Below are 18531 nucleotides of genomic sequence, written 5' to 3' on the forward strand. Positions count from 1 at the left end.
TTTATTTCCTGCTATTGAACTTGTAATGAAAACCTTCTAAAAATAAATTGAAACTTGAGGTAAATTGAAAGGACAGTTGTTCTTTCTTGGGTAACAGTAAGACATTTATTACTTTATACTAATTTTTTTTCATTCATAAAAAGGACAAAGCACAGTCCTATACTACTCCATTGAAAAAATGATAAAAAATAACTAAAAAATCAATTGAATATTTATCAGTATCAAATAAAACTACTATCACCTTTCCTGAAATACAAAGAAACAACAGATGTATCTATACCTATATAAAGTTTAATTTAGAATCTTGCGTCTTAAAGCAGATGATTATTAGTTAGCTTGACAACAGTTTAAAACTGATGGTCCCAGTTAAATCTGTACAACTGTATGAGAAAATGAAAAGCTTGAGTTATCAGTGTACGAGAGATTTTAAACTACTTTATCTCTGTCAGAAATTCAAAACTAAACAACCTCCAAAGTCTGTTTTCCTCTTACCTTTCAGAACCATTTCATGCAAAATCTAACCAGTTTTGCTCATTATTGTCATATATTAGAAAATAAAAGGCAAGCATGCATTTGGCAAAAGGTTTAGTTGTTGATTATATAAAAATGCCCAACCTGGGTCACATTGCAAAAGTAAAACCCCAAAGTGTAACAATGAAAACACAAACATTTGTACAGAAGGTATACAGAGTATTCGTTTCCCTAAAGTATGAAGACATTTTGTTTCTTTTTCAAATACTTATATATTTTATGAAATCTTGCAATGATCTTAAGACTGTTGACGTACTTCCACTGGGAAATCATCCATTTCACTTATTTTTAAAAGTTTCATTTTATAACAAAGAGTTAAATGTAAACTAATGAAATATTTATTGATATTTTCATAATGAAGGCTCTAAACATTTACACATCGATATATAGTACAAAAATTATACAAATTAAAGAAAGGGGGGTAAAGTAGTAATAGATCTATTTTGCTTCCTGTAAATATTTTTTACGAACCTGTATGGTATCCTTTCTAAAAAGATAAACTCTAATTAGCTAGCAAGTCTGTGCTAATAAAATAGGATTATACCTCTTGAAGCATCCAACATTGCACTATTTCATGAGCCAGCTAATTCTTTATTACTCGATTTCTTTTACATCCACATTCAAACACATTTCCGTGCACACCATGGAGAATGAATAAATGTGCATCTTCCTTTTCACAACTTATAAAAACCCAAAGCACCAACACTTGGGAGACACCATTGGAAAGACATATTATTTGCCTCCTCCTGGCCTTCTAGTTTTGCATACTCTTCAAAGTACCATTAGCAATATATTGATTTGGTATTTTTAGCCCATTTTCAGTATTGCGTTGAAGTGGGAATTGAGCTTAAAACTAATTATTATTATTATTATTATTATTATTATTATTATTATTATTATACAAAATGGAATGCTGTAGCTTTTTCAACCTACAGGTGACTTTTTGATCTGACATCTGCAATAAAGAGACGTAATACTTAGGAATGAAGCAGAAAAACCAAGATACTAGTAATTGTGATATTCACTTAACTGTCACTTATTCCTAACTGTGTAAAGACTGTCACATCTCAATAAAAAAGGAAGCACTCTACTTTTCAAAATTTGTCATTCCACATATAAACAAATATAGCAATATCATGATATTCTAGATAAGAGCTGTGATTTTTGAGATTTGAAATTGATAAGAAAAGCATAAAATAACTTCAGGGTAGAATATAAAAGTGAAAAAAAAAATCTTTATATGGTATGTTAACTTTACTATTAAAAAACTGATTCTGAAAATCAAATATTTAGAAAATTATTTACTTTGAAAATAAAAATACTGATAGTAAGTTCTAGAATTTGGTTTCCAATAGTCAAAATCTTTCAACTCATGGTTTGATAACGGGATTTATGACAAAATATTTGTTACACTTTAAACTCAAGATGTCAAGAATGATAGGGGCCATTCAATAATATGCAGTACCCAAAACAGTGAGGAAATTACAAGAGACTGTATTACTCTTACATTTACCACATACAACCAACAATTCAATCTCTATTATATTTCACAACTTGTTATTAAATTTAAAGCACCTGTATATGGTGATTTGACTTTCACTCTACAGCCTATAGTATTGAATTGAACACTGTAACTTGTCCCATTGGGTTAAATCATGCAACTGTCACAGAATCAGGTTAAGTGGTTTATAAGGCATATTGGAACGAGTTAAAAATCATTTATATCCATTTAAAAGTTTATTCTTTTGGATGAAGGGGTTCCTGAATGCCTCAGTCATCATGTGAGTTGTAAATCAGTTGAATAGTTTGTTAAAGTATAATTTATTTGGCTTAGGATGGAGCCGCAGAAATTGGAAGGAATTGTGGTCATCCAAGGGATGAAGGATGTCTTCTGAGCTGGGGTGGGAACAGCAGCTATCACAACACATTCAGAATTCCAAGTAGACAAGGATGCCAAGGGCAGGCAGCAGCAAGCCGAGAAGACTTGGCGATGGGGTGGGTGCACCTACAAGGTAAACCAAAAGTGTGCATATTATTTCATTGATAAACGCCAGTATTGCTCATTGAGTCTGCTTCGGCTAAGGCAAGATTGCATAGCCCTGGAAAACAAAGGGGTCCTTTTACAAAACAGAGTCTCTTATGCTTACATGATTTAAGAAAACAAAAGCTTTTGATCAAAGATTTTGTGTGTGAGATCATGTGAACTGTTTACACAACATGATTAAATTAATCATTTAAAATAATATCACAAATGCGTATGTTGTCCCTATGATGTGGCAGTCCCAAATTCCTACCAGAAGGCAAAAGGTCAAGAAACGTATATACAGGTGTTAAAAAAGTAAGCTTTATAAAAATAAGATAAAGAGATAACAGTAAAAATACAAATAATTTTTCCTGAGATAATGACAACATAGGTATGCTAGGTAGATCTTGCATAATTTCACATCCCAATGGTTTTAAGACATTTATACACTTATATGGAATGATTTAAAGTAATGTATTTCTGATAATATTAAATAATCTCATTCAATTTTTACCTAAAGAACAATTGCCCTGAGATATTATACTGTGAATTAAAAATTGAAATGATGTATTATAATATGCTATGGACTTATTTCATATCTTGGGTGACACTTAGAAGGGATACTCCTATAATCAAGTAAGTTTATGGGTCCTGACGACATGAGGACTTTTGAGAAACTGCTGTGAGGATTTTTGAGAAACTGCTGTAAAGTAGGACCAAGTCATACTCTTTCTTCCCAGTGTCCACAACTATTAGGCACTATTTTCTTTTTTAATAAATTAATTATTATCTTTTAAGAGACAGAGTCTTGTTCTCTTGCTCAGCCTGGAGTGTAGTAGTTCAGTGATAGCTCACTGCAGCCTCAAACTCCTGGGCCCAAGTGACCCTCCTGCCTCAGCCTCCCAAAGTGCTGGGATTACAGGTATGAGCCACTATGCCTGGCTGGTACTATCTTCAATCAACATGCTGCTAGAATGAGTGAAGGCCTAAAAAATGTAGTCAGAGAGGGCGGAGCAAGATGGCCGAATAGGAACAGCTCCAGTCTCCAACTCCCAGCGTGAGCGACACAGAAGACCGGTGATTTCTGCATTTTCAACTGAGGTACTGGGTTCATCTCACTGGGGAGTGCCGGACGATCGGTGCTGGTCAGCAGCTGCAGCCCGACCAGCGAGAGCTGAAGCAGGGCGAGGCATTGCCTCACCTGGGAAGCGCAAGGGGGAAGGGAATCCCTTTTCCTAGCCAGGGGAACTGAGACACACAACACCTGGAAAATCGGGTAACTCCCACCCCAATACTGCGCTTTAAGCAAACAGGCACACCAGGAGATCATATCCCACACCTGGCCGGGAGGGTCCCACACCCACGGAGCCTCCCTCATTGCTAGCACAGCAGTCTGTGATCTACCGGCAAGGCAGCAGCGAGGCTGGGGGAGGGGCGCCCGCCATTGCTGAGGCTTAAGTAGGTAAACAAAGCTGCTGGGAAGCTCCAACTGGGTGGAGCTCACAGCAGCTCAAGGAAACCTGCCTGTCTCTGTAGACTCCACCTCTGGGGACAGGGCACAGTAAACAATAACAAACACAGCCCAAACCTCTGCAGACGCAAACAACTCTGTCTGACAGCTTTGAAGAGAGCAGTGGATCTCCCAACACGGAGGTTGAGATCTGAGAAGGGACAGACTCCCTGCTCAATGGGTCCCTGAACCCTGAGTAGCCTAACTGGGAGACATCCCCCACTAGGGGCAGTCTGACACCCCACACCTCACAGGGTGGAGTACACCCCTGAGAGGAAGCTTCCAAAGCAAGAATCAGACAGGTACACTCGCTGTTCAGAAATATTCTATCTTCTGCAGCCTCTGCTGCTGATACCCAGGCAAACAGGGTCTGGAGTAGACCTCAAGCAATCTCCAACAGACCTACAGCTGAGGGTCCTGACTGTTAGAAGGAAAAATATCAAACAGGAAGGACACCTACACCAAAACCCCATCAGTACATCACCATCATCAAAGACCAGAGGCAGATAAAACCACAAAGATGGGGAAGAAGCAGGGCAGAAAAGCTGGAAATTCAAAAAATAAGAGCGCATCTCCCCCGGCAAAGGAGCGCAGCTCATCGCCAGCAACGGATCAAAGCTAGACGGAGAATGACTTTGACGAGATGAGAGAAGAAGGCTTCAGTCCATCAAATTTCTCAAAGCTAAAGGAGGAATTACGTACCCAGCGCAAAGAAACTAAAACTCTTGAAAAAAAAGGGGAAGAATTGATGGCTACAGTAATTAATGCAGAGAAGGTCATAAACGAAATGAAAGAGATGAAAACCATGACACGAGAAATACGTGACAAATGCACAAGCTTCAGTAACTGACTCGATCAACTGGAAGAAAGAGTATCTGCGATTGAGGATCAAATGAATGAAATGAAGCGAGAAGAGAAACCAAAAGAAAAAAGAAGAAAAAGAAATGAACAAAGCCTGCAAGAAGTATGGGATTATGTAAAAAGACCAAATCTACGTCTGATTGGGGTGCCTGAAAGTGAGGGGGAAAATGGAACCAAGTTGGAAAACACTCTTCAGGATATCATCCAGGAGAACTTCCCCAACCTAGTAGGGCAGGCCAACATTCAAATCCAGGAAATACAGAGAATGCCACAAAGATACTCCTCGAGAAGAGCAACTCCAAGACACATAATTGCCAGATTCACCAAAGTTGAAATGAAGGAAAAAATCTTAAGGGCAGCCAGAGAGAAAGGTCGGGTTACCCACAAAGGGAAGCCCATCAGACTAACAGCAGATGTCTCGGCAGAAACTCTCCAAGCCAGAAGAGAGTGGGGGCCAATATTCAACATTCTTAAAGAAAAGAATTTTCAACCCAGAATTTCATATCCAGCCAAACTAAGTTTCATAAGTGAAGGAGAAATAAAATCCTTTACAGATAAGCAAATGCTTAGAGATTTTGTCACCACTAGGCCTGCCTTACAAGAGACCCTGAAGGAAGCACTAAACATAGAAAGGAACAACCGGTACCAGCCATTGCAAAAACATGCCAAAATGTAAAGACCATTGAGGCTAGGAAGAAACTGCATCAACTAACGAGCAAAATAACCAGATAATATCATAATGGCAGGATCAAGTTCACACATAACAATCTTAACCTTAAATGTAAATGGACTAAATGCTCCAATTAAAAGACACAGACTGGCAAACTGGATAAAGAGTCAAGACCCATCAGTCTGCTGTATTCAGGAGACCCATCTCACATGCAGAGACATACATAGGCTCAAAATAAAGGGATGGAGGAAGATTTACCAAGCAAATGGAGAACAAAAAAAAGCAGGGGTTGCAATACTAGTCTCTGATAAAACAGACTTTAAACCATCAAAGATCAAAAGAGACAAAGAAGGCCATTACATAATGGTAAAGGGATCAATTCAACAGGAAGAGCTAACTATCCTAAATATATATGCACCCAATACAGGAGCACCCAGATTCATAAAGCAAGTCCTTAGAGACTTACAAAGAGACTTAGACTCCCAAACATTAATAATGGGAGACTTCAACACCCCACTGTCAACATTAGACAGATCAACGAGACAGAAAGTTAACAAGGATATCCAGGAATTGAACTCATCTCTGCAGCAAGCAGACCTAATAGACATCTATAGAACTCTCCACCCCAAATCAACAGAATATACATTCTTGTCAGCACCACATCATACTTACTCCAAAATTGACTACGTAATTGGAAGTAAAGCACTCCTCAGCAAATGTACAAGAACAGAAATTATAACAAACTGTCTCTCAGACCACAGTGCAATCAAACTAGAACTCAGGACTAAGAAACTCAATCAAAACCGCTCAACGACATGGAAACTGAACAACCTGCTCCTGAATGACTACTGGGTACATAACGAAATGAAGGCAGAAATAAAGATGTTCTTTGAAACCAATGAGAACAAAGATACAACATACCAGAATTTCTGGGACACATTTAAAGCAGTGTGTAGAGGGAAATTTATAGCACTAAATGCCCACAAGAGAAATCAGGAAAGATCTAAAATTGACACTCTAACATCGCAATTAAAAGAACTAGAGAAGCAAGAGCAAACACATTCGAAAGCTAGCAGAAGGCAAGAAATAACTAAGATCAGAGCAGAACTGAAGGAGATAGAGACACAAAAAACCCTCCAAAAAATCAATGAATCCAGGAGTTGGTTTTTTGAAAAGATCAACAAAATTGACAGACCGCTAGCAAGACTAATAAAGAAGAAAAGAGAGAAGAATCAAATCGACGCAATAAAAAATGATAAAGGGGATATCACCACCGACCCCACAGAAATACAAACTACCATCAGAGAATACTATAAACACCTCTACACAAATAAACTGGAAAATCTAGAAGAAATGGATAATTTCCTGGACACTTACACTCTTCCAAGACTAAACCAGGAAGAAGTTGAATCCCTGAATACACCAATAGCAGGCTCTGAAATTGAGGCAATAATTAATAGCCTACCAACCAAAAAAAGTCCAGGACCAGATGGATTCACAGCTGAATTCTACCAGAGGTACAAGGAGGAGCTGGTACCATTCCTTCTGAAACTATTCCAATCAATAGAAAAAGAGGGAATCCTCCCTAACTCATTTTATGAAGCCAACATCATCCTGATACCAAAGCCGGGCAGAGACACAACAAATAAAGAGAATTTTAGACCAATATCCCTGATGAACATCAATGCAAAAATCCTCAATAAAATACTGGCAAACTGGATTCAGCAACACATCAAAAAGCTTATCCACCATGATCAAGTGGGCTTCATCCCTGGGATGCAAGGCTGGTTCAACATTCGCAAATCAATAAACATAATCCAGCATATAAACAGAACCAAAGACAAGAACCACATGATTATCTCAATAGATGCAGAAAAGGCTTTTGACAAAATTCAACAGCCCTTCATGCTAAAAACGCTCAATAAATTCGGTATTGATGGAATGTACCTCAAAATCATAAGAGCTATTTATGACAAACCCACAGCCAATATCATACTGAATGGGCAAAAACTGGAAAAATTCCCTTTGAAAACTGGCACAAGACAGGGATGCCCTCTCTCACCACTCCTATTCAACATAGTCTTGGAAGTTCTGGCTAGGGCAATTAGGCAAGAGAAAGAAATCAAAGGTATTCAGTTAGGAAAAGAAGAAGTCAAATTGTCCCTGTTTGCAGATGACATGATTGTATATTTAGAAAACCCCATTGTCTCAGCCCAAAATCTCCTTAAGCTGATAAGAAACTTCAGCAAAGTCTCAGGATACAAAATGAATGTGCAAAAATCACAAGCATTCTTATACACCAGTAACAGACAAACAGAGAGCCAAATCAGGAATGAACTTCCATTCACAATTGCTTCAAAGAGAATAAAATACCTAGGAATCCAACTGACAAGGGATGTAAAGGACCTCTTCAAGGAGAACTACAAACCACTGCTCAGTGAAATAAAAGAGGACACAAACAAATGGAAGAACATACCATGCTCATGGATAGGAAGAATCAATATCGTGAAAATGGCCATACTGCCCAAGGTAATTTATAGATTCAATGCCATCCCCATCAAGCTACCAATGAGTTTCTTCACAGAATTGGAAAAAACTGCTTTAAAGTTCATATGGAACCAAAAAAGAGCCCGCATCTCCAAGACAATCCTAAGTCAAAAGAACAAAGCTGGAGGCATCACGCTACCTGACTTCAAACTACACTACAAGGCTACAGTAACCAAAACAGCATGGTACTGGTACCAAAACAGAGATATAGACCAATGGAACAGAACAGAGTCCTCAGAAATAATACCACACATCTACAGCCATCTGATCTTTGACAAACCTGAGAGAAACAAGAAATGGGGAAAGGATTCCCTATTTAATAAATGGTGCTGGGAAAATTGGCTAGCCATAAGTAGAAAGCTGAAACTGGATCCTTTCCTTACTCCTTATACGAAAATTAATTCAAGATGGATTAGAGACTTAAATGTTAGACCTAATACCATAAAAACCCTAGAGGAAAATCTAGGTAGTACCATTCAGGACATAGGCATGGGCAAAGACTTCATGTCTAAAACACCAAAAGCAATGGCAGCAAAAGCCAAAATTGACAAATGGGATCTCATTAAACTAAAGAGCTTCTGCACAGCAAAAGAAACTACCATCAGAGTGAACAGGCAGCCTACAGAATGGGAGAACATTTTTGCAATCTACTCATCTGACAAAGGGCTAATATCCAGAACCTACAAAGAACTCAAACAAATTTACAAGAAAAAAACAAACAACCCCATCAAAAAGTGGGCAAAGGATATGAACAGACATTTCTCAAAAGAAGACATTCATACAGCCAACAGACACATGAAAAAATGCTCATCATCACTGGCCATCAGAGAAATGCAAATCAAAACCACAATCAGATACCATCTCACACCAGTTAGAATGGCGATCATTAAAAAGTCAGGAAACAACAGGTGCTGGAGAGGATGTGGAGAAATAGGAACACTTTTACACTGTTGGTGGGATTGTAAACTAGTTCAACCATTATGGAAAACAGTATGGCGATTCCTCAAAGATCTAGAACTAGATGTACCATATGACCCAGCCATCCCATTACTGGGTATATACCCAAAGGATTATAAATTATGCTGCTATAAAGACACATGCACACGTATGTTTATTGCAGCACTATTCACAATAGCAAAGACTTGGAATCAACCCAAATGTCCATCAGTGACAGATTGGATTAAGAAAATGTGGCACATATACACCATGGAATACTATGCAGCCATCAAAAAGGATGAGTTTGTGTCCTTTGTAGGGACATGGATGCAGCTGGAAACCATCATTCTTAGCAAACTATCACAAGAACAGAAAACCAAACACCACATGTTCTCACTCATAGGTGGGAACTGAACAATGAGATCACTTGGACTCAGGAAAGGGAACATCACACACCGGCGCCTATCATGGGGAGGGGGGAGGGGGGATGGATTGCATTGGGAGTTATACCTGATGTAAAGGACGAGTTGATGGGTGCAGCACACCAACATGGCACAAGTATACATATGTAACAAACCTGCACATTATGCACATGTACCCTACAACTTAAAGTATAATAATAATAAATAAATTTAAAAAAATGTAGTCAATGGCTTACAAATGTAACAGTTTTTGTTAATTTTTGAAAGTTTATTCTCTAAATTTGAAACCACCAAATAAATTATTATTATCTATCATATTAAAAGTGACCATAAACAGCTCATTCTTTAGCATGGTCCTTTTATATTTAGGGAGATTGATTTAGGGCATTTCTCCTGAATCTCTCATCATTAAAAGCACATTCATGTTCCCTATAAGGTGGAAGATAATAGTGTCTTTCTACTTGCTTGTCTTCAACATCGCCCTGCCTGAGGCTTTTGGTGCTGCCTGGAAACATAAGAGGGAAAGCTTTATCAGATACAGATAAAGTGGTTCTTAGTAATGAGCAGGAAAGTGAGTGTCAAAAAGTCAGGGCAGATAACAAGGGCAATATAAACAGCCCTCAAGTAGCAGAGGTCCTAAGGACACTCTCAATAACAAACGGTAAACTTATCATTACTATGAGCGATGCTACTTACTGCCCTATGGCCACCTACAAGACTAGGTTGGCTCATTACGTATATTATGACATGACTACAACAACATACAATGGTAGGTCTTCTTACCCCAATTTTATATATTTTGTAACTGAGTCAGGTAAAATGACTTGCTCAAGCCCAGTAGTCACTAGAGGGCAGAGACAGGATTAGAATTCAGATCTGTCCAGCTGCAAAGGCCATGCTCTTTTGACCTCTCTGCCGTGTTCCTGCAGATAACTTTAGCAAGGGACCAGTTTCAGAAATGCAGAAGGACACAGCACTCTGCACTTAATGTGTCAAGGCGAGGGCACAGAAGGAAAATAATAAATGTCATATGGAAAATAGCTAACACATAAACTTTCAAAGAGGTCTTTGTATTCTTGTAATTTTTTTTTACCTTCTACTTTTCTACATATTTTTTAAAATATGCCACAGACCACACATTATTTTATTCTGATAAGATGCCCAATAATAAACCTCAATCACAGAGTAAAACCTTTAAACTTCAATGTTTGACCCAGTGTAAATGATCTTTCCTTTTTTGTCTGAGGATGACTGCAGGGACTCCGTAATGCTCTTTTGACCACAAATTACATCTGTGACGGGGACACATTTATGTACTTGGCTGAATATGTGGGTTGGCAAAGTACAAACTGTGGCTGCTCGAAATAAATTTAGTCAATTGTGGATGCCATCTTGATGTTTTGGTATTAGTATGAAACCAAATACAATTTCATAATTTGTGGCTTTGACATCAGGATATTTGAAATAAACTCCCCATATTTATGTGTGTTATATTTAATTTCTCTAATGGCTCAAGCTTATGTAATTTTGGTCTTCATCTTCACTTCTCTCCCACATCCCAAACATAAATTAGAGACCTAATTGAAGTACTATTTAATGTCATTTTAAATGACATATATTCTTGAGCAGTTTTTCAATATATATTGGTTTTGAATCTAACAGCATATATATATCAGAATACTGCTATCAATTATAATTCTGCTACTTATATGGTATATAGTAAACATATATTTTCCTTTTCACATAGCTGATGCATGTTAAGCATGAACAAATCATTGATCTTGTGAGGAATTTTTCCCTATCAGAAGAAATGTAAAACCAATTTGGAGTACTATATCTCTTCCATGGGAATTTCTTGATTTTTTTTAAGTCTAAGCTTTGATTTAATACTTCCTTCAGGAGGAATTCCTGCTATAGGGAGAGAGATGCTGAAAACAGAAATTTCAATTAAAAGTTGAGCAGTACTGCAGGCTTTCTGATAAGTAGAAAACTGCTCTACTTGGTTTTTAATACAAACCTCCTTTCTGATGCTTCAGTCTGGACACTGTGATGCAGTCTCCGTTTCTACTGCTTGCCTATTGCTAATGATGCCATAACATTTAGAGTTTTCTCTTTGTGGTGTCATATTTTGTGACCACAACTGCTAATATCTGTAGATTATGAACAACTTCAAGACAGAGATGATATCCAAATCATATTTTAGCTGTGTTGACTAATACCAAGCCTAGTACATAGAAAGTACTCAACCTATAATGTTAAATGATTGAGTTATGCCTCCATTGTAGGCCCTGAATTGTTTTTGATTACAGAGCACAGGAGGTCTAAGGAAGAAGATGGTGAGAGGAAACCACTGTGACCTTCAGTGGGACCCCTGATATTTCTTTTCATTTTATTCTCTATTGCATAATCTATCTAACTTCTAGGAACCTGGGCAAAGAAAGGGGTTATATCTTCCTATGATTACTTTTGCTCAGAAAATAGATTTTCCTATGAAAGAGATGAAATTCAAAATTCGTAATATAATATCAGAAGACATTGATTCCACTACTCAGTCCAGGAGTCCTCCAACTAGTCCTGGTTCAACATTATTATTATTTATTTTATTTATTTATTTATTTTGAGACGGAGTCTCGCTCTGTCACCCAGGCTGGAGTACGGTGGTGTATCTCCGCTCACTGCAAGCTGAGCCTGCTGGAGTCACCCCATTCTCCTGCCTCAGCCTCCCGCGTAGCTGGGACTACAGGAGCCTGCCACCACGCCTGCCTAATTTTTTTGTATTTTTTTTAGTAGAGATGGGGTTTCACCGTGTTAGCCAGGATGGTCTCGATCTGCTGACCTCGTGATCCACCCGCCTTGGTCTTCCAAAGTGCTGGGATTACAGGCGTGAGCCACCGCACCCGGCCCCGACATTATTTTTTATTCTTCCAAGGTCTATTAATGACCCTAGCCATATGAAAGAAATGTTTTTATTAGATGGTTGATTCCCCATTGCCTAGAGATGTGCCTAATATATATAAGGTGTATTAGGTACACATGAATGGATGTTTGTGTTGAACATTGTTGAGTTCAGTAAAACTCCTGCTGGGATAGCAGCACGTTTGGAGAACTGAAAGAGTAAAAACATCCCTGTGACCAGAGTGAAAATCAGCTCAGACAGAAAAATAACAAAACTTTTATTCAGATTCATATGACAGACATGGATAATGCCACCTGTAAAGTTTGCAGGAAACACTACCAAGATCACAGAGCTGCTGTAGAATGCCATCATGACCTGCTCACCGAGTGGATGGTGCTGTTACCAGTGGTGCCCCAGACCTGCTCTACTTGTCCCATCTATTAGTGGGAATACTCAGTTGGTGGACTGCACTCCCCTCATGACAGCCCCAGCTCTAATTAATCCCTGCTCCTCCTATGCCCACCTCAGAAACAGAAACTAATCGAGATCTGACTGCCACTTTGTTTCCACCCTCTTCAGAATTCTTCAGCAGGAACTCAAACCTTCCATAAGACACTTCTCCTTCACACCTGCATGATATTCCATGATTGCTCTGGTATGTGTTTCTTTGCTACATCCAGTCAATAACTCTGGCTTTGGCAGACTACAGGTTTCTGCTTGATCTTTAGCTGTTTAAATTTTAACAGGACAAGCTGGCTAATATGAGTATCAATAAAGCAGGCAATGAGTGCCTGTCCTAGTAGGAGCCACAAGGGTATACTGGGAGCAGTATCACATGGCAGCTAAGAGTCAGATGTTCTGGAAACAGGCAAAGCAAAGTTCAAACTCTACCTCTGCCTTTTACTGGCTGGGTAATCTGGGTAATCTTGAGCATATTATTTAATTTTTTTAATTTAAAAAAATTTTAAAAAATTTTAAACCTTTTCCCAAACTTCAGCTATAAAATAGGGATAATAACATGTCTCATAACATCTATCTATCTATGTATCTCTCTATATCTATCTATCTATCTATCTATCTATCTATCTATCTATCTATCTATCTATCTAAATGCTGAAAAATTCTAATACTGCACCTACCTTGACTGCGTCCCAGTGGTTACTCATAAAAATGGCTCCAGTACTCCAACAAGTTCACTGAAATTGTTGTCTTCAGTAGCTAAACAGAACACTTGCTTTTCTTGTGTTGATTAGCCTCAAGCAACTGGGAAAACAGCTAAAAGCTGAGAAAGGCAAATTAGAGAGGTTTTAAATGATACAGGTGAGCAAAGTCCTGAAACACGTTTTTCCAATTACCACAAAATTACCAGAAAACATACTTGTCCACAGCTGTGGGCAGAATATGATTCCTGTGTGATGGTCCTTGATAGAAAGATGACTGTGATCAACAAGTTTGGGGGATACTGATTATCCTCTCTTTCCTCTCTTGCTTTGGTGATTCTCAACATGCACTTACTTGCTCTTTTTAGATGAGATTAGTCTCATCTCTCTCTCTCTCTCTCTCTCTCTCTCTATATATATATATATATATATATATATATATATATAAAATATAGATTTTCTGTGTATATATAGATTTTCTATTATATATATTTTCTGTCTGAACATCTCTCTATATATATATCTATATATATACATAAATCTCTATCTATATATATAGATATAGAGAGAGAGAGATAGCATAACCTTTCTTCAGAAGTAATGATACATGAAAATCCGTTATTGAACTGGGTGAAGAGGGGATGTTTTACTCAAAGATGCGTTTAGGAGCGGGAGACCACCAGATTTTTGTCTTCTCTATTTTCATGCTGGCACCTGTACTTCCCCCAACCCCATCACCCCAGGGAACATATGGGACTCTGCTTATCATGGTTTGAAAACAACTGCTTTATGTAAAGCATATCACGGTTTGAAACAACTGCTTTATGTAAAGCATTTCAGAAATGCATGATTAATAGATAACTCTCAGTAAATGGTAGCAATTCCTACTACATTTGATGATGTTTATTTCTTGCTCTATACCTGCACTGTATTTCTGGAAATGTAGTTGGAAAAAATAAAGCAAACAATAGCATAAGCTGGGCATACTAAGTTTTTCTGTAAGAGTCTAGCTTCCAGTTCCAGTGTTTGTGTAGCATGGTAGTCAGGGATCTTTGGTTTTAAGAAACAGAACCCCAACCTAAGAGCTGATGTTGTACTGGCCTGAGGGACAACTGGAGCAGATAATTGAATACCTGTGTCTTCCAAGTCTCTGGCTTTCACCTCTTCTTCTTTTACAATTTGCCTCACATTCTCAGACTGCTCTCAAGAGAGACATGAGCTCCTAGCTCACATCACGTATTCTTAAGAGCAAACAGACTGAGCTATCTTTTTGCCCCAACTCTAATGAAAAATTCTTAAGGAAAGGCTCTGTTTTGCAAACATTAGGTCACACAACTATCCCCAGACCAATAACTGCGGCTGAGTTAGTGGCTTCTTTAATTGAACTAGCTTGGAGAAGGTTTCCGTCCCTCAACCAATCACTCTGGCTGAGGAGGCAGGGCCACGTAAGAAGATGGTAGCTTTCATTTTTATCTCAGAAGGAACAGTACTTTCCCCAGTGAAAGCGTTGTGTGGATCCAGGAGCAAAAGAGGAGTTCTGGGGTGAAAAAGAGACTATTCTCATCTAAAAAGAGCAAGTAAGTGCATGTTGAGAATCACCAAAGCAAGAGAGGATAATCAGTATCTCCCAAACTTGTTGATGACAGTCATCTTTCTATCAGGGACCATCACACAGGAATCATATTCTGCCCACAGCTGTGGACAAGTATGTTTTCTGGTAATTTTGTGGTAATTGGAAAAACGTGTTTCAGGACTTTGCTCACCTGTATCATTTAAAACCTCTCTAATTTGCCTTTCTCAGCTTTTAGCTGTTTTCCCAATTGCTTGAGGCTAATCAACACAAGAAGAGCAAGTGCTCTGTTTGGCCACTGAAGACAACAATTTCAGTGAACTTGTCGGAGTACTGGAGCCATTTTTATGAGTAACCACTGGGACGCAGTCAAGGTAGGCGCAGCACTCGAATTTTTCAGCATTTTTAATCTTATTTATTTGTACAGAAAGGCCTAATGTGAGTTTGCCACTTTGCAAATTTAGTCACTCATAAGAATTTGTCTGAAATAAAGGTAAATTCATGGTGAAGAGCTTTGTTTTGGACTTAGTCTAACCAGTTGGGAACTTTCTGGGATTCTTTTACTGGTGGTGTTCCATTCTGAAGATTACTGAATTGTGTTTGTTTCTCCATTGGATTGCTGTCAGAACTAAGTGAGGAAATCAATTAGGTATTTATTTTATTAAATTTTGTGGCAGAAATGTGTGAAAACAAACATTAAAAGAAGCAGAGGTATGTTTTAGTTTGAGACACTGAAATCTAACTTACTGTATGGTTAATTTTCTGACAATGATAATTTTTAAAAATTCATGCAGTCCCATGTACTTCCATGAATTCACACTTGGTCAATGTGAAGCTACTGAGGTAAAAATAAATGTTTTAAATGTATTAACTGAGATTTTATGAAATGTCTGAAACAAAGGAATCTTTGAATTATTACTGCTTGATTCATTTTTGGCATTTCTGTCCCATCTTTGTCTCTTTCTCCTTGCACATTTTCTCTTGCATATATATTTTTTTTCTTTCCAGGTTTCCATCCTGTCTAAATGTTATCAACAATGCAAGTATAGAATAGAGTTGAGATGTAAAACTTACAAACCTGTAAGTAGAAAAGTTGTAGTTGCCTGGAAACTAGCATGCAATTTTCAGTAAAACTGCTGTTAATTCAGTGAGGTTATTGTTAACATTTTCTTTGAACTACATATCAAAATTATTATTTTCATGAATGGTCTAATGTTAAGAATTAACGGAGGTGTTGTTCTAGAAAGTTAGCTGAATTGGCTTCAAACCAGTTTCTTGGGGAAAATGCTAATGTCATTTTCAATTTTAGATCAAATATTATAAGCATTCACTTTGTGACTTTGACAAAATAGAGTAATGGATAGTCACACTAATTGGTTTTAAGAGTTTCTAAAGAAGAAACCCAAAGAGAAATCAGAAAATAAAATGGGTTTGAGGTTCAGCAGAATTCTTGCACATTTGATGATTTTTGTTTTTTCCCTAAAATATCTATTTTATGATATTGTCTGTGTATCAGCTTGCTTATTTGCTTTTGATGATTTTATTTCCCTTTGCCTATTTGAGATAGCAACACTCAAATACTAAGCTAAGTAGAGAAGAAAAAAGACAGCTTAAGACCTACTTCCAGTTCTGTCAATAGCTAGTTATATAACTTTAGCAACAGAGAATATTTGGGCTCAGGACATGGTTCTGATGCTGCTGTGATCTTTGGCTGTTTTACTTCTCAAGGACGTGGATTTTCCTTCGATAAAATGATAGGGTTCACTGTTACAAGTCTTAAGGTTCTTACTACAGCCCTGAGTCTATAATTGTAGGCAAACTATAATATATTTGAGAACATCTAGCATTGAGCCATAAAATTTGCAAACAAATTTGTTATATTTCCCTTATTTATGCTAATCAAAGTTGATATTAGTTTATAAATATACATTGAGTGCTTGATCATCTAAGTGCTAGTGGCTTCGCTGGGTTTTTCCATCCAGTGAAGCCCACTAATCTTGCTGCTCCTACTCATTTGGCAATTGTGAACCCAAACCCACATGCCAAGCAAAATGGATTTTTGTTTGTTTGGCAGAGGTATATGATTTTCTGGCAGCTTATCCTGGCAGTTGTATTTGTTCCTTACTGTTGACTCTGGCCCTTTCCCTGTCAGAAAACACCACATCACCAGGATGCCTTTCCTCTTTGAGAAAGGAGTTAACATTTCTGGTAGAGTGATAACCAACTGATTTGCTGGGAAATATAAAACCAACTTCTAACTGCCTCCTGGCCAATAAGTGCATGCTCAACAAGCCCGCTTTTGATATTTTTGGGCAAGGTGAGACCATAATTATGAGGACTTTTAAAACTGGCTTACCTACTTCTTTAGAAATGCAAGGTGACATTTACACAAAAGTATGAGAGTCGAAGTGAGACAATTCTATCTGGATACTGTTACCACTCACTTGAGTGTGTGGTCTCTTACAAGGTACTTAATCTCTCTGTGCTCCATTTACTTACCTGTAAAATTGGGAGTCTAATACTTACATAGTGGAGATACAATGCATGGTAAAATCCATCTATTAATTGTGAATTTGAAATATGAAATATAGTTTATTCATTTAAAAAGATACTTGATTATTTAGTGAGTATTTAGTGAGAATATACTCGGTCTAGAATGAGACAGAAGAGACCCAGACCTTGGTATCTAGGTTCTATTCTATACAATACACAGAATTATATATAGTGGATTTCATGGGTTTGTTTTATTCCCAACATATACAAAATATTTTGTAAATAACATTCAAGTTTTTAATTTATGATTAATTAACCAATAACCAGAGCCAGTTTATTAGGAAATCTTTGCACTTGGCTTTGGAAATAGGTGTTTGACAGAACATTCTCACATTCGCAGCCCTGACTTTGTGGAATACACTGAGTTACCACCAGGAGCAACTTTTCTCAGCCTCAATCAAAGTTAAAAAGACTGGCAACTTCAAATGCCCATTACATTTTGCCATACTTATAAAAGCAAGTGCTAAATTATTCCTTCCACTGCCTCTACCTTGCCGTCTCCAAATTAGTTTTTGAGGCAAAAAGACAAGTAGAGCCAGAGAGAAAGTTTGAAAATTTATGTGTTCCACCATGCCAAAGTTAATGGTTCCTCTTTAGTGCAAGTCTTGAGGGACCAGTTGAGCACTGTAACTAGGAGTTCTTGGACATTTTCAGAAACAACAGATACATAGCCCTGTGGGTTTATTTACAGATAAAGAGAGACTGTCCCTTGCAATCATCCCCCCACAAAAGTTGCATGTTCTATTGCTTTGCTTCTCTCTTTTTTGGTGGAAACTGGTTGATATTTGGGGGTACTGACAATAAAGAGAGAATGAAACTAATTGGCCATGAGAGTCAATTTTCCTTAAACTT

General features: G+C 37.8%; 1 protein-coding gene across 2 annotated transcripts in view; it reads right to left on the bottom strand.

Annotated features, from left to right (window-relative positions):
- Positions 1–570: 570 nt before the first annotated feature.
- The window catches only part of LOC105470139 (contactin 1), a 388425-nt gene continuing 370464 nt past the window's right edge, over positions 571–18531 (bottom strand). For both annotated transcript variants that reach the window (XM_071071869.1, XM_011721914.3), the window contains exon 24: positions 571–2536. In XM_071071869.1, the coding sequence (XP_070927970.1) occupies positions 2460–2536 (77 nt within the window). In that variant the 3' untranslated portion in view covers positions 571–2459. The remainder of the gene's footprint in view (positions 2537–18531) is intronic.

Source organism: Macaca nemestrina, chromosome 10 (assembly GCF_043159975.1).
Source record: "Macaca nemestrina isolate mMacNem1 chromosome 10, mMacNem.hap1, whole genome shotgun sequence".
Taxonomy (NCBI): domain Eukaryota; kingdom Metazoa; phylum Chordata; class Mammalia; order Primates; family Cercopithecidae; genus Macaca; species Macaca nemestrina.